The 22,868-nt window shown below is 42.8% G+C and overlaps 1 protein-coding gene across 1 annotated transcript in view; it reads left to right on the forward strand.

Moving 5' to 3' along the window:
* LOC144740976 (tight junction protein 1-like) overlaps positions 1-22,868 on the forward strand; it is a 65,561-nt gene that overhangs the window by 40,200 nt on the left and 2,493 nt on the right. Inside the window, 14 exon segments of the mRNA XM_078623673.1 lie at positions 940-1,035; positions 1,491-1,573; positions 2,043-2,253; positions 3,131-3,231; positions 4,227-4,520; positions 6,481-6,567; positions 7,427-7,663; positions 8,922-10,169; positions 11,830-11,900; positions 12,880-13,077; positions 16,968-17,152; positions 17,766-17,949; positions 20,679-20,900; positions 22,549-22,754. Coding sequence (XP_078479799.1) covers positions 940-1,035; positions 1,491-1,573; positions 2,043-2,253; positions 3,131-3,231; positions 4,227-4,520; positions 6,481-6,567; positions 7,427-7,663; positions 8,922-10,169; positions 11,830-11,900; positions 12,880-13,077; positions 16,968-17,152; positions 17,766-17,949; positions 20,679-20,900; positions 22,549-22,754 — 3,423 coding nt within the window.

Consider the following 22,868-nt stretch of genomic DNA (forward strand, 5'->3'; position numbering starts at 1 on the left):
TTAGAGGTCAGAGCGCTGTGCTGGCACTTCTGAAAATCCTGCGTTTAAATCCAGGCAAGCAGCACGTGATTAACCAGTTTTCTCAATTGCAGTGAGGTGATGTTCTCAGCGTGGTTATCAACAACTGAAAATTAACAAGTGTATTTGTTCTGCACTTAATTTGGCTACATTTCTACTTTTGAGAATAAAAAATTTGTCATGCGATGTGTGTAGCGTGCCGGGTGGGAAAGGGGGGGCTACCTTCTACCCCGTGGACCAGTGGGTCACCAGAAGGGAACCTTAAAAGTAGTTGTCATGCCCGCTTCCACGGGGCATCCTTTAACACACAGGCTTGCACTGCTCTGTGAAATGCACCATTATGGATAAAAGACAAACAAGCCACAACCCCATGTCAAGTAAAATTATCTCTCGGCTCAAATGGGTGTTGGGCGGCGCTCGTCTGTCAGTGGTAGAAATTCAACATTAATGGTGGGACAAGTCTTATCAATTTAACATTGTCAAATTTGAAAACAAATATAAAACTTGTTTTCCTGACTCCATTTTACATATACTGTACTAATATACATATGCCTGAATGCATATGACTTGCACGAAGTTTTGAAACATCATTGCCCATTTACTGGAGATGCTCAGCTTGGAGACTACATGGATGGTGGGCCATTCTTGATGATTGACACAGGATAGAATTGATGCTTTCGCATACGTTCAAAAACGTATTATTTTCCCAAACGGTTTCCTTTAGTTTGTCACTTTATTGACTCGCCATTACTCTGTGTCATTGTTGGTGTCGGCCAACTGTTTGAACAAAGATAAACTTGTTGGTATTATCCTGGCATTTTTAGAAAATCGATAGCTGTTTGTTCTCGCCTTCCCATTGTTACCTTTTACATCATATTTTTCCTGGTGCAAACACGAGCCTTTTGATTGTCTTTCCAACAGCTGGCTTTCTGAGACCTGTGGTGATTTTTGGACCCATTGCCGACGTTGCAAGAGACAAGTTGGCCAGGGAGCAACCCAACAGCTTTGAAATTGCACGTAAGAAAACCGTTTTATTCTTTCTCATGTAAAACTTGTGAAGTTTGTGTATTCATATTCAACTAGCTATGTTTAACATATATTTTGTCAAGTGTGTGTATATATTTATACCTAAATATTGCCTCCGGGAAAAAAAGCTGCATTTACACAAAACAAGGGTGGAGCAGTGGCACAGTGGTTATTGCACTGCGCTGTGAACCCAGCGACCTGAGTTCAATTCCCAGTCATGCTAACATAAGTGGCAAGTGATGTGCAAACCAGCCTTGTCCCCCACTTTCATTAAATTGCACTGATTGGTGTTTTTAAGTATGGTCAAACAACTTCCATTACTGGCACAGTGTAGAGATGACTTCATCCAGCAGAGGCCTGCCATATCATGAATAAAACAAAACTAAAATATACACATCAATGTAGACTTTGTTTTATGTGTGTGTCCAATGATGTGTGCTTTGCAGGAAATGAACCAAGGGATGCAGGAACTGATACAAAGAACTCCGGAGTGATCCGACTGCACACCATCAAAGAGATCATTGATAAAGTGAGTGGCTTCAATGCAAAATGGGGAGGAAATAAATAAATACAAATATTAATGTACTGGCAGTAAAGTGCTTAATGCACTCTCAGAATACAAACTGTAATTGTAAATCCTTGGCCATTTACCCCACCAGTAGCAGATGGTAAAATCATTACATGGGAGACAGAACCTTTCAGGTCTGATGCTGGCTGCAATGATTCATCATGCGTATTAAGTCCAGCATGACACTCACTAAATGTCTCAAAACACTCCTGCTTTTTTCCCAATGAGGTCACGAAGAAACTCCAGACACTTTTTGAGAAAATGGGCGAGAAAACTAATAATGCACCGGCAGTATAGGGATTGTGATGTCTTGCTGATTACTTATTGAATGGTTGCACTCGTTTGCATATTAAACGGTGGAGTACTTTTGTCCCCGTTGCCTGCTGTGGATATGAATTTAGTCGCTTGACATACGCGGTGCTGTTTTCAGGATAAGCACGCGCTGCTGGACATCACGCCGGGTGCGGTGGACCGCCTCAACTACGCGCAGTGGTATCCCATCGTGCTGTTCCTCAACCCGGACAGCAAGAGCGGCGTGAAGACCATGCGCACGCGCCTGTGCCCCGAGTCGCGCAAGAGTGCTCGCAAGCTCCACGAGCGCGCCGCCAAGCTGCGCAAGAGCAACTGGCACCTCTTCACATGTACGCCACTTTGTCACGTGCACGTGTGGACTTCCGCACACACACTTAATGGCCAAAGACACAGATTGCACAACCTCCCACCACCCCAATAATTATGTTTGTTGAGCAGCTATTAAGACTGGCTGGAATGCTGTCATGGTGTAATGGTTAGCCAGCTACCGTGGCAGTTGCAACAATTGGAAAGTATTTCTTCTACCCGTTACAAGTGGATACATCAAAATTGGTTGATCGGCAGGTCACGTGTGGTTAGTTCATGAGCCCAGAGCAGATATTTCACTTGTCGGTACCACCTGAGGTAGGCATAACTTAAGTGGCTCAAATTTCAAAATGGTCAATATCAGTACATTATGTGACAACCACTGTAAATGAGTGGGTTCTCCAATAATTGTGCGGCCAGCGCCATTCCTGGCTTACCTTTGCCTGCTAAGTGCTGATGTTTTTGCATAAATGCACCAGTCACTCATTTACAGCAGGGATGACTTTGAACAAGTAGAAATACAACTTGCCACTTGTAACCATGACTGGATATTGAAGCGTTGTGCATGCACCCACACAAATACTCGGAAAAGGAATATCCTTGCCTCTGTGAGTTGTGGTGAATATACAATACTGTTAAGCTGTAAGATATGTGATGCAAACTGGCCACACCATGCCGATGGCTCGGTGAAATCAGTCCAGGGTTTTTTTAAGCAGATGCTTCTGTGCATTGTTCCAGAATAAATATTCTATGATTGAGTCAATATATTTTTTCTGCAGTTTAACAAACCCTGATTTTTCTATGGCTGTTTCGTGATACAAGGAAGAGAATTAGCATATCAAGTATTCCTGATTACTGCTATTACCACTCATTTCTTTAATTCCCCCTCTATTGTTTCAGCTGTGATCAACTTAAACTCCATGAATGAGGGATGGTATGGGGCTCTGAAGGACTCTGTTGCAGAACAGCAAAACCAGCTGGTGTGGGTCTCTGAGGGCAGGGTAAGATGCACGCTGACACTTATCCCTTGGTTCCTAATACCTCGTCAACATGATAAATTTCCAAGGAGTGTGAGGTCCATAAAATCCGATGAGCCATGAAGCTCTCTCATAAGTGTTTAGCCCAGGATAGTTTCCATTTGTGGAACATTATATTTCCGTTTACTTAACATATAACACGTTACACTCACATCCTAATCGCCACACATAGGACAGGTTTTGTCGAGTGATTGCACACTAGTTGAAAGCAAATGTTTTTCAGGTTATAATAATACTTCTCTCAATCACTGGCTCTCGATTTTAGACTGTGTTTGGTAGTGTAATATCCGATAAATTGTGGTCAGAAATTAAGATATTTACACAGTATGAGGTTATCTGGAAATAAAAACAGAATAATAATAATTAAGTAATAGGATTGCAACCCTCTGTTATACCACTGCTCGATGAAGCACTCCCCACTCCATGTTGGTTATGGCGATTTTTGTTATCCACACATCTCTTGCCACTGATGTTAGCCGTGGCTTAGAATTTAACTCGGGTCACTGAGTTCAAAGTGTAGTGTGCGAACCATGACTCCACCCCAAGGCACAATTAACAAGTGCAATCTATTCGGCCAAAGTACTTTGTAATAACAAGAAAAAAGTATAATTTTATGAAGTCATTGCTTGGGCCATGGTGTTGATTGTTTTGGTTTAGTAATGTATTCTATTTCACTCAGTGACTTAATGGAGTGCTTTTGGGTGCATTATTTGGTATTATATTCACAATTATGTTTGAGTCTGCATTCACTTGTGTTCTTAAGAATGTATTGATACTATTGAGGATAGGGATGACTCTTGACGGTGTTGACGATGAGCGTGGTAATGATGACGGTTATGTTGAAGACAATACTGAAAGTTGATAATAATATATAAGGACTGTGACGCAGCTGATTAATTTATGACGATCGTGACGATGGCCTCACTCGGCATTAACGTTGACGTTTCCTCCCCGGACAGGCGGACGGCGACACGGACGACCTGGACATGCAGGACGACCGCATCTCGCACCTGTCGGCGCCGCTCAGCGAGCTGTCGCTCTACAGCGACAGCCGCGTCACCAGCGACTGCGAGGACACTGACACGGAGGGTGGCATCTACACCGACCAGGAACTCGACGAGACAATGAACGAGACGGACACAGAGCCGGTGTTGGGCATGCCTGTCGCGGGCATGCCGTCCGCCGTGAGCCGCTCGTCTGAGCCCGTCCGGGACGAGGCCCCGTTTGGGTTCCACCACGAGCAGCCGGCACCGGTATAATACATTTTTTCATGTCCCTTGCTCCTGGTGTAAAATTACCGTTGACTGTCTGTTGTGTATGTATGTTGAACTTCTTTCACACGGTACGCAGCCAACCTTGGTAATCGGAGGTGCAGGAGAAGGGCAGCAAACGCGGTATTAAAATTGCTTTTTGCTGTCACCCCTCAGGCATTGACTAAGCTGTTATCCCTGAACCGATTGTAAACCGTGTTAGCAAAAAAACACAACGTGAAATGTTTGTTCGTGCGCCGGTTTAATTATGAAGTTGGATCTGTGCAGAATATAATTGGCACCCACTTTTGGGGAAAAAAAACTAAAACTAACTCGGCATCTAGGCAGCGTTATGGTGGAAGTGTGAATACCAGTAATTACATGCGCAGTGCAGTGAAAGTTTCTTGAAACACATTTTAGGTCGATGTAAAAAAATACCCACTATATGGAACTATAAAAAAAGTACGACAAATTTTAAATTAAGTTGTTCCAGGAATCTGTCAAGGTGACCTGCACATCTCTCGCCGAGCACACACAATGACAATTCCTCCAGCGTGTTATTTATAGCATTAGTCCATCATGTGTCCTATTGTTTCTGGAGCAGATTTTTTCCTAAAGGGATGTGTCTGTCAAGAATGATGCCAACAAAGACGGTTCTTCCGTGAGACTTCAGAACGCCGTGCAGAATGACAGAAAAGTGGAGAATGTGTACTTGTATCAGGGTGCACGCCCGACGTCATGTCTGGGATGCACGAGTGCACACACAACTGTCACGCCCCAGGCATTGGCTAAGATGTCATAAAATCAGTACCATGAGTTACTACTGCACGTCCACACCCCAGATATGGATTTACTCCACTTCATCCGCCAGGCGGACCAATAAAAATCTGGCAGAAGTAACTCTTAAACCCACTGGTGAATAGGCGGTCTAGAAGTCTAGTCAGTTATCCTGTATGTTAAAACCTCCATCTCTTATCGTGAAAATATGATGTGGAGCTTTACATTTTTAATGCTGCTCTTTTCGAACTTGGCGATGCCAAGTCTCCCGATGCTGTGGAAAAGAGCAGAACTGCGTACATTTGCCAAACCAGTTTCATAAATGTTTCTTATTGTTCCATGCAAATTTTCTGCTTTCAGTGTAACGATATTAACTTTGAATAACGAGTGCAAATTTGGTGATAAAATGGAAAGCAACATTAAATTTGCGTACCTCCTTAGTGCTGTTTAACACGTCGGCTCTCACGACCAATGTTATCCATAATAGAGATTGTGGGGTTCGATCACTCCTTAGTGATATTATAGTTTCTTTTTTTATGAGTGCATTTGAAAAAAAAGGATGAATATAAATTGCACTGCCTGGGTCACCATTAAGGGTTTATAAAAAAAATGAATCGCAAACGCTTTATAGGTTGCTGGTTTGTGGGTAGGTTTTTGTAGTTGTACTGTAAATCGCTCTCATGTGTTTTCTGGTTGTACCATCTGTTGTTGGGCTCCCAGCACGCACATGGATTGAGATGTTGCAGATCTTGGCCAGTAACACGTGGTACGGCCTGAAAACACAGCTATTAGAATGGTGAATGTATAATTTAATGCATTAATTCTATTCGTCTCTGGAAAGTGTTTTCGGATATTAACTTATTTGCCAATGTGGGAGTTGGCGGGGGCATGTTTCGAACTCTTGCTTGATATCATGCATTCGAAAAAAAAATTGGCCACTGTTTTAAAGGTTTAGTCTTGGAATGCAATTTTGGCAGCCTCTTAAAAGACTGACAATTTTGTAAAGAACATTTATATATTTTTTATCGTGGCCTTTCAAAGGGTTCTTTTAAAGTAAACTTGGCCGTTGTGTGAAAAACAAGGATCTAAAAAGGCCTATTGATAATCATTGTTTCCTTCAACTCCAGATAAATCAATGTGCTCTATAAGCAGCGAAACTTAGATCTGTCTTTGTTTACGCCTGTAGGTTGTCCAGGGGTACCACTCGCAGCAGCTTCAGCCTGTGCAGTCTGACCGGGAGCATGCGGCAACCAAAAGAGCCTCTCCCCAGGAGGTATGGGAGCAGGCTTGCCAGGCTTACATTCCAGCGGCCGTGTTTCTGTTAGATGCTGTAATATATTTTGTATTGAACTTCTAAAGTAGAATCATTTGGTTCGGTTTTCTTTGGCTAAAATTTTTTTACACAAATGCAAGAATCGAATAACGTTTTCGACATGCATGGAAGACTTTGTTTATTAGTGTGTCTAACTGGGAGGTTATGTAGCGCTGGCATGCTGAGATCTGCGGTTGGTAGAAGGAATTTGCTTTGTTCAACCTGGGAAAGTGACCACTGCTGCTTATGCTTGTATCCTGGCTGCTTAAAAAGCAGTGTTCATTTTGTTGATGGGAATTAGTGATGAAATTATTCAGCAACAATGTAATTTCTCTTCTTGTCACCAATGACTGAGTGGAGTTTTTGAACATGATTATGAATGTGATTCACCAAAGATCAACTTATGAAGATTATGAAGAATAATACTAATCTAAATTAAGACACAGATTAAGATAATTAGTAACATTGTTAGGGACTGCAATGCATTGTTTTAGACCAAAGATGCTTATTGACTAAATGCATATATCATAAGATTTACTGAGATCACTGACTATATGGGTGAAGGTGAATTGTCCACCACTCGCACCAAAATGTAACGACTAATAGTGGATGATATGTTTAACTGAATTACTCACCGAGACTAAACTTAATGAATCCCAGACGAAGACTTTACTTCCACAGGTTGTAGTTTTACTCGTCCAGTACTACAAGTAAAATAAAATTAGGTGTTTTTATTCATTGACACTACTTTGAGAAAGACACTTGTTTTGTCAACTGTAACGATCGTAAACATTTGGTTCGCTCTGTGCCCTGCACGCAGCTGGATCCCCGACAGCCGCTGAGCGCCGCCACCTTCCTGAGCAGGGCGTCGCAGGGACAGCGTCCGGCAGCCCGGCAGCCTGAGGAGCCAGTGCCGCTCCCTCGTGCCCAGCCCGAGCCTCAGGCCGTGCACAGAAACAGCCCCGAGCCCGTTAGGAGACCAAGCCCGGAGCCCGGGGCTCCTAAACCACGCCTTCCCCGCACCACGAGCAGAGAAATGCTCGCCGAGCCGTCACCGGTACGCAGGCTGCACCCCACTGTTGCCATCGTGATCATCCGAGATGAGTTTACAGGCTCCGGAATACAAATACATTTCTTATTAAAGTCCTAGATACAGACAATATGTAAGCAGAACTCTGTTCTGTGTCTACACATACATGTATCATTATTCCAAGTCCCTCACCAATTTTATTCTTTCCAGATCAATATTCAGCAGTATTTGTTAAAGCAAGCAAATGATAATGATTTGCTCATTCATTATACCTCCCAATAATGATCACATGCGATTAAATTCTGAAGGATGTTACAAAATCTAGTTTTTAAATTCAAGTCAGTCTAACTTAAATGGGAAGCGCTCATCCCGAATGGCAGACCTGAGTTGGTGGTGGAGATTTCACATTCCTATGACGGGAGCTTAACTTTACAAACGATGACTACAGCTGATTTTCAAGGGATATACTCAATGAGTAGGCCCCAAACTAGGGAATGAAGGCGCAGTCTTCCAATGGTTAATGGTATACTCCAATCCCAGCACTGCCTGCTGATGTCATGTTCGTTTGGCCACCATTGGTGTCACTTCCACTGCTGGTGTGATTTCATTTCACAAGTCTATCCTTCTACATTCTGCAAGCTTCTCTGCTGTCATGACGTGATACGTTTTGTCCAACACTTCTCTTTGCTTAAAGTGACACGGCCATGACAGGTCCACTTGTTATGTGTGCATGTGTTTTGAATAATGTGGTGATGCAGGTTATTATTTGTGCTCTAATGCTTCTATTTCTCAGCATGTCTCCTTTACTTATTTCAAACGGGGATATTTTCAAACCTTACATTCCTCTGGTAATATCGGTGTGGTTACACTGCACTTGGAGCATTCGTTTTTTTATGCGTGGTGACGGATTGAGCGTTTTTGAATTGATAGAAATAATTTTCCTCTAATAGATTTACCTATTAGGGAACCATGCATATTTGTGTTTGTGCAACAGTTGCAAAAAATGTAATTAAAGTCCCTGAATGGAGGTTAAGTCAAACACATCATCCCATTGGTCAATAAAATAGGTACCACGGTGTAGGATGTGAACAATAGTTATATGAATAGTTTGGTGCTTGTCATGAGATTGTTACGTAATTAGCTGGCTTTGTACTGCCCAAAGAAATGAACAGCTCCCCGCACTTGTTTAAAAAGTGAGATACTTTGATAATTCATTTTCTGCAATCCAATTTTTTTATCAATTCAATTGTATTTATTCAACTCTGGTGTAAAACTCTGCTTTCAGGAGCGAAGACCAGTGAATTACAGCACCGAGCCTGCTCGTCAGAGCCAGGAAGTTAGAGGCTATGACGAACATGCATACCAGCAGCAACAACAACAGAGGACCAGTTATGATGCACCGCCAGAAAACTACGCCCACAGCTCCAAATCCAGCCACGAATACTCGTACCAGTCCCAACAGGCTGTGCACGTTCACCACCAAACAGAGAGGCAGGCAGATGACCACGACTACAGGATCTCCTCCCCCTACCAAGACCACCGAGGACAGGAGTTTGACCCGAGGCAGCAGCAGCAGCCGCAGCAGTACGAAGGAAGACAGCCACAGCAATATGAAGCCAGACCACCTCAATCGTACGAGACGAGGCAGCCCCAGTTCCAGGAGCACAGACCGGCACAGCAATATGAGGCTCGACCTCCACAGCTTCAAGAGCAGAGACCACCACCGCAGCAATATGAGGCTCGACCTCCGCAGGTTCAAGAGCAGAGACCACCACCGCAGCAATATGAGGCTAGACCTCCGCAGGTTCAGGAGCAGAGACCACCACCGCAGCAATATGATGCCAGACCTCCGCAGGTTCAGGAGCAGAGACCGCCATCGCAGCAATACGAGGCTAGACCTTCGCAGGTCCAGGATCACAGGCAACCACCTCCGCCGCAGCAGTACGAAGTCCGCCAGCCGCAGCAGTATGAGGCTAGACCACCGCAGCAATACGAAACCAGACAAGCGCAGATTCCAGAGCCTCGGTCACCGCTACAGTACGACGGCAGGCAGCCTCACAGTTATGACAGCCGCCAACCGCCAAGTGCTTATGAGCAGCACCCACATTCCCGAAGCTTTGACGAGGGATCGCTGAGAGCCTATGATGAGCAGCCAAGGTCATATGATAGTATCCCACGGTCTAATAATGCGCCGCAGCGGCCATATGATGCTCAGCCGAGTTCGTACGACAGCGCAAGTCAAAGAGCCAATGACAATGCTCAACGCCAGTATGGCAGCCTGCAAAGAAACTACCAGCAGCCCCACAGCTTCGACGATGGTGATGTCCGAAGCCACGAAGCTCAGCCCAGCCGTTCACAGTTTTCTGCCGCACCTGCGCCACCCAGTGCCACGGAACCCCCACGCCAGGCCACCATCAAGGTCCCACCACCAGCCCCAGCTACAAACCCTCCTCGGGAGGACAGCGACTCGGAGCCCGTCATCCCCAAGTCTGTACTTGGCAGAGTGAAGATGTTTGAGAAACAGCAGCCCAAGGTGTGTGTATGTGTTGGAAAATTACACGACCACATTTGAACTCTCCCGTTGTCTTTTTCCATTACCTAATTAAAATGAACATATGGCCGTTTATCAATCCACTGCTAGATGACGGCCTCCCCTGTATTGTCGGTCATGTGGGTTGTCTCGCCATACACTCATCACTGTGGGTTGGTGAAGAGGGGTGGCCATGACCAACTCAAGATTTAATTGGTGGCTGATGTTAGCCATGGCTGAGAATGTTACTGTTTGCTGGTTCATAGAGCAGTGCACTAATCACTGTATCAACGCTCCATTCCGTAGTGCCTAGTCCTGTTCAATTTAAGATTTTTTCTCGCTCATCTGATTTACTGCTGTTAGTGCTCAGTGATTGGGTACTTTTGCATATTAGGTCTTTGCGTCTGTGTCATTGGTAGCAATAAGAAAAATGCACTGTGAAGAAGAGCTGACACAATCGTGTATAGTTCATTGGGTGCTCATATCACACATTTGAGGAGAGTCGTATTTTCGTGGGGAGTCTCTTAGAATATCAATCAAACATGCACGTTGGCATGTGAAATTAAACGTTCTACCAACCCGATATAACTGTTCACTCTATTCATATTTGCTGATGGTCAATTTGATTGTCTGTGTACATTTCAAAAATGTATGGTTTTGACAGTGTTCAAAATGTAAAATAATTCACAATAACTAATCAGTTTTTCAGTTTATTATTGGTAATTTCGGATTGGTAACGTTAGATGTTTAATCAAGGGAGTGAGTCAATTATTTTTTTCCTTCGTAGCCTCACATCCAATTTATAACAACCATAATGCATTCGTATATAAGGGGACCCTTTTGGCATTATCAAGATGGTTAAAAAGGGCTTTAACCTTTCTGGCATAACTACAGGAGGTCTTAAGATGTTCAAACAACATATAGACATCAATTACAAGGCATCGACTGTGTACAAACCACACAAACTTGTGGTAAAACATGCAAACCATATGCTTTGATAATGTATGCATTGTCCTTAAAACTGATTTGCCTGCACCAGAGACGGCAATTGTTTATGGCTTTGTCTCAACCAGTCTTAGACCAAAGGCTGCCAAAAGGCGATCAGTACAAGTACAATGCAAAAGCCAAGCAAGCATGAATAGCTTGGATTAAGCAGTTATATCTATCTACGGGACGTTTTTTTAATCAACCATATTGTATTCAGCGTGTAGGGTTCTTGAGCTTAGACTCGTTGTGTATCAACCCAAACGCATTGGATCTAAATGATGACGTCAGAGCAGAGCCTCACCATTCTGGCGAATTGCCCGATGATGCTGGATGCAATTACCAGCGAAACGTCGTACTCAAAAATTGTAAATGTTGTGGTTTCACGCTTCAACACACCAGTGGGCTAAAGCAGTGAACTATTTGTCTTGTCAACGTGACACTTTTTTGCTGATTGGCCGTGTCGGGGGGTGGAGGGTTACGACACGTTTATAAATAACGCGATTTAACCCAAAAAGTTTATTATGAATCATTGGCTCTAATCGTGCGCAACTGCTATCGTTCATAACCAAGACGCGCTGCAGCTTGGTCTTTGCAGCGTGTAGTTCGCACGAGGGATGGTCGCGGTTGGTGTAGTTACCCTGCACGATCAGCAGATGGTGACTTCTCTCCGTTGCAGGTGGACATTCACGTGGCTCAGCCTGTCCCACCACTGACGCATGCCGCTCAACAGTCGACGCAGACCTACAGGTACCAGTGCTTCATAGCTGCGAAATGACGTTACAGCCAGCCCCTTGTCGATTCTAATCGCAGTGGAATGACATTTACTTTAGCTATTGGCATTTCAGTTGAAACATTTTCAAATCCAACCGATGGTAATGTTTGTGAGTTGAGTATGAGGAGTAAATGTAAAGTATTTCTATCCGACGTGCTATTCACTGCTTTGTTTACAAAGCCTGCGTCACTCTCCAAACAGTATCGTCGTCGATGAGCCCCTTGGCTCTGCATCTCGGAAGCGTCCATTTTGTCCCGGTGTACCGTTTGCGCAATGGGGACCTCTTGTGGAAAAAAAAATAAGATGTCCTCACTGCCATTACCTACATTAAGTGTCCACGTCAAAATGCACGTTGATTCGTGAGAGGTGCACGCCTCCATTGGCAGCTTGGAGTGAAAATTCTACGTTCATATGGCAGGGACTAGTATCTCCATGGGAAAGTATCCCTCACCAAAAAGTGGTGCCGATTTTAGACATGCATTGACTTGCGTATTCAATGTATTTTTACTTATACGACATGTATATCAAATGCATTTATTTGTGCATATTATTTGAGAAATATGCAAATTATACATGTAGCCTAATGATCGAACGCAACAGTACAAGTCAACAACAAAACATCAGGAAACGATAGAAACGGGACCAACATTATTTGTTACTTGAGTCAAATGGAGACTTGGAATCAAAACGATTAAAATACATAGTGGGGGATAGGTAAATTTTTCTATTTCTACTCCTTTTATCAGCTCCGGTGAAATAACCACTTTTATCGGGATTAACCGCGAACCGTTCTTTGAACTTGCAAACTTGATGTTGCCGAGTCGAGCCATCTGCCACAATGCCACCTGGCCGTATCGCCCCCAGGATGAGCTCCAGTGCGACCGGCGTTGGTTAATAACGTTTCAATCAATGCTTGCTCCGATTTTAATTCACGGCTGCTGATTTTTGTTTCAGAGCGGGCGAAGCGCCAAGGTTGCAGGTGAAACCTGCAGATGATTTACGTCCCGTGAACCGCTACTCCAACTCGCAGGACGAGGATGAGGACGAGGCGGCTGGGTACCGCACGCAGCTCGGCCTGTTCAGCCGCCAGGACCCACCTGCACCCAAGCCCTCAGAGCCACCCGCCCAATCGGCATTCGCCGCACACAACAGGTACGGGGCCCACGGAAGGCGTTTTAGAAATTTACCTAAATCCGTTAGCTGTATATTGACCTGCTATGTCAATGTAAGGCGTTGCCTTTTGACCTCCTCTCGTGCAGGTTTTCAGGTTTTCGCTTTACTGCCTTCGTCAATGAAAATACATTTGTTTATTTTACATTTTGAGAATGCGTTGGAGCGCTTTTGAAATGCCGGACTTCATGATGAAAACCAACATACCAAAGTATCTGAAGAGGGAGTTTTTAAGTAGTGCCAATTACCTGCGATGATATACGGATCATAATCATGGGTACTGATGAAGAGGTTGGAACATAAGCTAAAAATGCAGGAAGAAGCATGGAGAGATGCATGCTTGGGGTTTCGCTGAGAGAACGACATAGGGACATTTGGATTAGAGAACATGCAGGTTAGAGACGTAATATTGAGGATTTAAAAAGTAATTGGGCTTGGACAGGACTTGTTCCGAGAAGGGATAATTGTCATTGGATGAAAATAACGACTTTCGCAGCCAAAGGAGGGAGTGCCTCAGGCCGTCTGCCATGGAGATGGAGCAATGAGATGGGCTTGGGTACAGGGTCTGGATAGATTGTTACATCACAGTATCATGAAGGATGGTGGCAACTTGGGGGAGGCCTTTATCTAACAGTTGATTGATCATGGCTAACAATGATGGATGATGATGAAAGTATCCAATTAGATAACCATTTGTATGTTTCAAAGTTCAACACTCAATATTGCCTCGTGATATTAAGGCATTAGTTTCCAAAATGTTATATCCTCGTATAAGCGAGGCAGATGTTGTGACTGACCTCACTGCTCTGAAGAAGAGCGATTGTCATTGGGATTGGCCAATTATATATTTTTGTTATAAATCGGTATCGATTATGATTGTGGTGATGGCGTTTATTCTCTTTGTCTTAATATATAATTTTTATTCTGTTCAATTGCACTGTGTTTTTACTTTACCAGCTTCAAATTGCATACGCTTAGTTTTTTCGGTAAAGTCACGTAGGTAAAAAATGAAATAAAAATTAATAAAAATTAAATAATAAAAAATCACGACGTTTCGGAGGCAACACAAGTCTCCGTCATCAGGTGGGACCGCCACAGCCAGATCCGCTGCATCAAGTCAAATTGCAGTTTGCTATTCCACTGCAAGCTGCCCGTAATATTTAAACACAAGTGAATTATGCATAATATGCTGTTAGTGTTGAAAAGGGCAGGTTGTTTAATCCCCTGTCCTTTTTGTGGCAGTTTGTAAGATTTAATTACATGCGAAATTACACGTAATTATACATTTAGAGCATATAAATACAAATAATTTTGGCACTTTTTTTATATACATTCATAGAAGGATAATTATTGGCATGGCACAAAAGCTATACTTATTCTCAGCAGTCAGTTTTATTACCCTCTTGGATGAAGACTGCACATTTGAAAGAATTGTGTCCCCGATAGCTATTCATTTTTTTTTAGTTGCCTGGCTTTTGGCCGCCCTCCCACTGATTGCAGTTCAAAAGGTCAGTTGTGACTGCCTAGAGGGAGGGCCATCTGTTGGGGCCATTGTCGCCTTTCGCTTTTAGTCCCAGGAAGGCAATAATGCATGTCAAAGGGCTACAGAGCAGCACGCCACGACTTCAGATTACACGTCTTAACCTTTAGGGCTCTTAAAAGGTCAAAGAAAGAAAATTATGAAATAAAGGGGATGTGCCGGCTTTTCTCAATTTAGAGGGTGCTGGTAAATGAAAACAGACATAAAAGCAGGAAGAGCACGAAATACTTTTCACAGTTTATTATGGAAACGCTGGAAATATATCCCCTTAAAACTTGGAATAAAACATGTAGCTTGAATTACCTTTGAATTTATATAGTGCATGTGCTCCTTCATTCTTGCAGACATTAAAGAGAAATAATGGAGACTTAGGATGCATTTACTCTGGACATGTATCATATTGCGTTAATAATTTTTGTTAGCCTGTTGCGTGCCGGTTCCCTCCGCTAGACGAAGCTTTGCTCCAAGGTACGCGCCAGTGCTGCTGTTTCTTTTTACAGTTCTCACCCATGTGTTATTCGGCAGTAATATCAGATGTTGGAGCCAGGGTTATAGAAAAAGGACCTGTTATTTCCTGCCTGATTTTATTCTCACTTACCACCAACATCCTGCCTTAAAAATAATACACCACAAGACGCACTTCGTGTGTATATATATTTTTTTTTTTACAAGAGATCGTTACTATTTATTTCCTATATTAATCCACAAGCATTCTCTCGTGCGTTACAAACGACTCTAGGTTTTGAGTTGTATCCGGAGTCAGGTGAAACCCCCTCCCCCATCTCCTGTGCTTTCCACTTTCATGCACGTGCATGTGAATGTGCATGGTTGTGCTCACACGCGAAAATATACACGAGTCGTTTTGTGCACAGGTATATGCACGTGTGTGCATAAAATATTCCGCGGAGATTTCATTTTGTGCTTTGTGGCATGAAGCGTTTGGGATTCGCTAACAGTGCCACATTGTGTGTTGTCTCGGTTTGTGCTTCCCAGAGCCCCTCCATATCAAATTCATAAGCTGCTCAAATATTAACTGCATTTCATTGTTTTTCATATGTCACAAAATAGGCACATAATACCATGTCGAAGGTGCCCATAACATGTGCCTGTTAATATACTTTGCATGAATGCTGTTCATTATTTTCCGCTTAGCATCGTTGTTGCGTTGACTGACTTTATATTTGCATAACTGCATAAAGTACTCTATTACATGTATGCTAATGAAATTATACCATCATATCAAGGTTTGTGTGTCTCCCTGCTCTTATGAGCAAATCTTCCTTGGTGGCTCAGCCAGTGGTGGAGATAGACCCTCCATCGGATGACTGCTGTTGATTTCCCAAAAAATGCTACTCAATTTTATCAACCCCAGAGGTTATGATGGATATAGCCAGCATTGCATCTCGCAACCTTCAACTGCATAAGTGTGTTTATATTGTGCCTTGGATAATCCAACCAAATTAAATTGTCTTGTCATTGATCAGTTTATAAATGAATTAAATTACACACAGAGGCTGGGTCATCCAATTGTGTTTACAACCCAGTGAAACCTATGGAACACTTCCAAATCTAAATCTTCATGTTAATATAAAATACTCTTACACTTGGCAAGGCATCTGTCAAGTTGTGTGGCCATTTCCCCCCCCCTCACTACTTTAACCTGATACCGCCTCTTGAATGTTTCCCTTTCATGCTGTCTCAGCTTTTACAATGTAAGTGCCACTGACAGGAGAGGCATCTATCGGTAAGAACTGACAGGAAACCACTCCATCCGCTTTCGTATATATTGGGAGATCTCTGATGTATGTATCTCTAACATCGCTGAAGCAACAGCATCCATTTTCCATTTTAATTTGATTGTGCCATTAGTACTAATCCACACAATGACCAAATCCACAATTTAACGTTAATTAATAAATATATAAACCTGAGTGGTTTTTAAATAACAATATTTTTTTTTCAATGACAAAAAATTTCAAATTCTACTGTGCAATTTTCGTGGGGTGTGCAGTCCGTGTTTATATGTATGTCGAACTTCTTTCGCACCGTTACGTAGCCAATCGTGCTAATCGGAGATGCGGGGGAAGGACAACAAGCTAAACACAGAAAGCTGTTCCATGAACTAATGCACAGAGCCGAACAGATTTCATGTAATGCTTTCATAATTTATTCATTGCTTAGCTGCACACATTTTCTTTTACATTTTTCACCGCTCATGGATGACGAGGCTTCAGCCTGCCTTCTCTCTCTGCGTATGCCCCATGACCGACGACGAAAATTTTCGATTGGAGCCATTGCAGCGTTAAAAGCGCACGTGTGTGTATGTGTGTAGGGTCAGGGCAGGAGAGTTGGAATCCCTGGATACCAAGCCCAAGGTGGCAGACAAGCCCCTCGATCCACCGGCTGGGGCTTCGCCTGCCCACAAGGCCGTCGGCTATGCCCCTCCCATTTATCCCAAACCAGCCATCACACAGAAACCAGCTTCTATTGGTGGCACCGACACCTACCAGAGTTCTGGTAAGCACAATGCCTGCCCACTGCTGCCCTGTAAGCGCAAAGCCGCAAGTGAACACCTGACACTTGAACTTAATCGAGCTGTTAAATGGGAAACAAAAATTGGAGCAGGTTAAGTATGGCCATAGGTAACATGCTCGCCAAATTAGTATTTTGCCTCGGGTCTTTGGTTTGATTCCAAGGCTCGGCAGGCAATTTATGCAGGTAATTAACAAAACATGTCCTATGGTTTTCATAAGTTAATGACTCTGAAATGTACACGTGGTGTGCTTACTGGAGCTAGCAAATTCATTATTAATCTGAAAGGGCAGTGATTGTCAAGAGAATGCAATGTTCATAAATTACACTTTGGTGCGTGTTTATAATGAGACTGTTGTAAAACATGTTTTTTTTAAAGATGCTGCATTACATTGGCAAGAATGATAACATATATTTGTTGTAGATTGCATTAAAGATATATATTGGTTTAATTCATAATTCAAAATGTGTCTAACAATACAAATAATACGTAAACATGTTCATGGTAAAAAAAGTAAATAAATGTTACAAACCTGTGGAGTAAATAAGACTGACGGGGTAGTGTGCTCACATCTGCTCCTGCCCTACTGTTGCTCAGTGTCTCGGGAGAACGTTCCTACCATCCAAGCCAAGCCGGATCCCCCCCAGCTGGCAACCAAGCCCAGTTTTCCCGTGCAGAAGCCGTTCCAGTCGGGGCCAGCGTCCGTAGCTACAACCCAGCCTTCCGTGAACGGGTCTACTCCAGCACCGTACAAAGCCAACCCTACTCCCTATACCGCCAGGTACCCCCCCCCATCCATCTCTGAACGTTCACTTATATGCAGTCTAAGTGGTGATGAGCCCTAAAATGTAGTTGCAAAGCTGATAGTGATGGATGGCCCGCAATTTTAATCTAACAGATGTAGATCAATCGACCTTTATTTAGAACCAATAGCCCATTGCGATGCAAATATTTTAGGCGAAGGGAGACCTGGTATAAGTTAAAATATGTCAACTGTATATTGAATAATATATGTAAATGACTCTAATCTAATATAATAAATAAGACTTACAATAAATGTAGCTGTTTAATGCTAAGTAATTACAGTACAATTAAACGACTGTTATTTAGACCATAATGAAATGGTTATAATGCTGTTAATAAACAACTTAAGTGTTGTATTCGGGTTGACTGTTAGTTGCTTGCATTACTAGTTTCTGTGTTTGCATGAATTATTTCAAATTATAATTTTAGAAAACGTATGTTTACTTCCACTCTCCTTTACTGCAAGTCGCTGATCCATCCACAAACTCTTTAGGTGTTGAGGAAATTATTCATTTTATCCCAGGTCTGCTTTTCGGCATACCGTCAGGAGGATTAAACTGTTCTGAACTCTCTGTCCTGACATGATGCTGAGCAGCGTATCACCCCATGTTGGAGGATTGTCTGTTAAACGGATATCTTGCAGAACTTGCTCCTGGAAATTATTCAATTGACCTTTTATCCACCATGCGAGGGTCCCCAGCATATTGCTCGCGGAACCAAGTTTTTGCGTGGTGATTTTCTCTGCAGTTATTGACCAGGCCGAGACTCATCATCAGCTCCCCCCCCCCCCCACTACACTTTGAGACCCCACCTCCATCACCGGTGGTCGAAACCCACAGTTTGAACCCAGGATTTCAGTGCTTTGAACTCGTGAGCTTCCTGACCACCTCTGTTAAGGATTTTCAAAATGTAATTTGGGATTTCCAAAAAAGACTTTCTTATAATATGACGTCATGTAGATGGAAAATTAATTTCCCAATGTTTTGCACGATATTATGTTTTTTTTGCTTTACACATCTCTGGCGTTTGTGTGCCATTTTAAATTGGTGCATTCTTGTTTTGAGGAATCGTACATTTGGACAGCCCCCTCTCTACGTCACTTCAACCAGGTGTTTTGTGTCGCTTTGGTTTCAAGAGGTCACAACTAGATCTGTGTGGTGTCTAAATTTAATTACCTTTGGGATAATCGTCGTTCCCTGATCTAATTAAGACACCCTGGTATTTTAACGTAATTATTTATCTATGCAAGGATGGGAATTTTTTTTCAGAACCTTTTTATGTCATGGTGAGGTCATGAGCAATGATATATTTTGTCTTTCTGGTTTATGAAAGAAAATTCTTACAGGGAATGAAATACATGGCCAGTCAATGGCTGTGTAACAGAAACTATTCGATTAGACGATAGTGTTTACAGTGCTTTAAACAAACAATTTTAATCAAAAGATTACCAAATCTTATCCATTAAGGTTATATATAGTGGAATTTGCTTTTATATAATGCTCTGTATCTCTGGGTTCCTTGTAATACAAACCAAAAAAGACATTGACCTCAATATAGCTGTTAAATAAGCAATCTCCTACAAATTAGTGTTAATATTTTTTATATACGTAGGCTTTCGTGACCAATGATTCATAATCCGCGTTTTTACAGTGTATATTACATTTGTAGAATGCCAGTGTCCCAACTATAACCCTCGAGCACCCAACAGAGCCAATCAAATCAAGTTTGCATGTGGGCAAATATGCCATTTGATTTAGATTATCAGCCAAAATTAGAATATTGAAAAGCAAGCAAAATTTATGACAATTTTTTTCATGCAACGTATTGCTGGTGATTACATCCAGCCATCATCAGGTGGTCGCAAGAGGTCTACTCTCGCGAGTTTTGCTTCCCTTTTGAAACATTCCTTCGGTTTAGCCAATAAACCAAATGAACTGGCAACTTGATTTTTATATTCTTGGTTTTTTCGGTAAAGTCACGTAGAAGGAAAACAATAATTGTTTTATATTTGTATTTGTATTATTTTACTTTTTTATTATTTTATTGTTTCCCTTCTACGGGACTTTACCGAAAGAACCAAGAATATGAATCCCTGCAGTCACGAAAGCTTTAAATCAAAATTTTGCTTGATTTTTGATTGGCTGTGTAGGATGATGGGGGAGGGTTATATCTAAACGTTGTAATTGCGCCTACGTGATCTATTTCAAAATACACTAATTATGAATCAAATATTACATAAAATATCTTATCCATGAATGAAATCTCCGATGTGCCTGCCTGATATAATTTGGAAGAGTTCCATCGAGAGATCGTGATACAACCAACGATAACCTCTCCCCCGTAATGATTTTCGACGATTTTTAGGAACTACAAAAAGTTCAGCATTCACTCATCTCAATGTGCAAATCGAAGCAATAAGGTGTGCACAGTTCCTGTAAACATGAGGGCCCAACACCATTAAAGGCTGGCCTTATAAGTAGTAAGCAGAACTTTAAAATAAATCCTGATGTAAATGGGAAACCAGTGCAGTATTTAAAGAGGCAGAATAACATGTTTTGAACTACCTGTGTGAGTAAGCACACTTGCTGCAGCACTTGTACATATTTTGTAGGTCATGCACTTAAAGTGTCGCCTCTGTCAAGCGAGAACCCATTTTGCCATTGCTCCGTCTTAAACGCCGGGACTGACCTCAGCGTTGTCCTACAGCAGATTCACGCCCGGCACTGCCAAGCCTTTCCAGCGGAAGTTCGACAGCCCCAAGTTCATACACAACCTGCTTCCCAATGACGCGGACAGCAGTGGGCTCCGGCCCAGCAGCCAGCAGTACGAGCCCGCAAGCATCAACATCACAACGAAACCTCAGGAGCCCTCAAAGCAACAGTTCCAATCCGAGACCATGACTGTTGCCCCCAAAGCCATTCCTGTCAGGTGCGTATCTCTTGCAGTCTCCTTTGGAATCAAGTACTCGCATTTGTTTCACCCAATCGGCTTAAACCAACGAGTGTTGTGCTAGTTGATGATGGCGGTGGTAATCCAGCGATGGTTAATGTATGGATGGTCTCTCTGATTTGCTAAATTCATCCTAAAATCCGCATCTTTCTGCAGATTGGAGGATTCACGTAGAAGTGGTGGTAATAGCTTTCTATTTTTATCTAGACAGATGACGGCACTGATAACAGGAAGCATTTTAAGTTAATGTTAATACTACCACGTACCTAAAAAATAGCACCTCCTCAAATCACCACGGATAAGATGAGTTTTGCGGTAAAACACAGTTCGGATTTGAATGGTTATTTTTAAATGTGACCCCATCGCAGTTACAATGCTCAAACGTTGTGGACGTGCACATGAAAACTTAAACAGCAGAGTCTTTTTTACGGAGGTGAGGTTGGCTTATCCAGGGGATGAACAAAGTGCTGCATGGCTTGAAGCTGCCCATGAGGCAGTAAGACAGGTTACTGACATAACGGTGTGATTTATTATTGCATTATCGCTTCACATTTGTGCTTTTCCTTGTGTACATTCTTAAGCAGAAACCTTCTGAACATAAGTGAAATTCAGTGATGTTTCAATTGGGTATACAAATAAATGATCTCCATGATATTTAACAGCATGACATTTCTTCTATGAATCTTGCAAAAGTACATGATGTACTGCAAGAAGTCCGAAAGCATGTGCCTATTAAATGGTAATGGAATGCCACACTAAAATTAATAAATCCCACTGTTAAACATGTTAGCTTCTGGTATGCAGAACTGTCTTAAGTAATTGTATCTGTATGAAAAATACTCCTTACCTGCACTCCCTGCGAATTATCTCTCGTAATGAGTAATTTCTTCCGTCAGTAATTTGATATTTGGTTTTTGAGCTGCTGCTGGTAACATTGAGATGAATCACTGTCAAATTATTTTTAACTTGGCAAAAATTATATCTAAATTGTCATCGCCCTCATTATAAGCCAAATACATTTCCACATTCATTAAGTGGTGCCTCATGTCATGACAGAGAATAGCTCTCAAATGTGACATTGCAGAAATTACTTTTAAAAGTCACTTCAATGAGCCTTTTGTTGGTGCTCCATTATATGCCCTGGGTAAGAGTATTGCATGGTAATGGGCAAAAAAATGTTTTGTCTCTCGAACTTGAATAGGCCTAATTAAGCAAAAATCCTGAAATATATATTGTTTGGTGTGCAAGCAGGCAGAATCAACTGCACTCGAGAGAACCTGGTTTAACCCCAGGTAGCTATCTGGAATTAAATCTACTGTAAATTCTCAGCAACATTCCTCCGATTCTAATGTTAGCTCTCCCGAGCCACCCCCGTCACCAACATTGTTGCTGTCGGATGCGTTGTGCTGTGTGTTATTTCGCGTGACGTTCAAGGTTTTGCTCCGATGTGCTGGGAGCTTTCGTGCAAGTGCTCCCGGCACGTAGAGCAAAATGTCAGGACATCATGCCGCACAACACGCGATAACAACCCCCAAATTACATTGGAAAGCTGTGAAACACTGATGCGCGGAAATCTACCCGCGTCATGTGGCTTTTTCTGACGCCGCTTGTCGTCTCGTATCTCAAGTTCCAGTGCCTTGGAGGACGAGAGCCACACGGTGCTGGCGACAGCACGCGGCGTCTTCGACACGCACGGTGGGGTGCTCAGCTCCGTGGAGACGGGCGTGAGCATCATCATCCCGAAGGGAGCCATCCCACCAGCCGTGGAGCAGGAGATTTACTTCAAGGTCTGCAAAGACAACAGCATCCTGCCTCCTCTCGACAAGGAGAAGGGTAAGAAGTCTGGCGGAGCGTGGGAGTCTGCGAGGTCCAGCCCCATCCCCCCCATCCCCCCGGTTGGTTGCCTGCTGTGCTGTCTGATGCAAGGGAAAAGCTTGGATGTTTTGA

Source organism: Lampetra planeri, chromosome 3 (genome assembly GCF_965212315.1).
Source record: "Lampetra planeri chromosome 3, kcLamPlan1.2.h2, whole genome shotgun sequence".
In the NCBI taxonomy this organism is placed as follows: domain Eukaryota; kingdom Metazoa; phylum Chordata; class Hyperoartia; order Petromyzontiformes; family Petromyzontidae; genus Lampetra; species Lampetra planeri.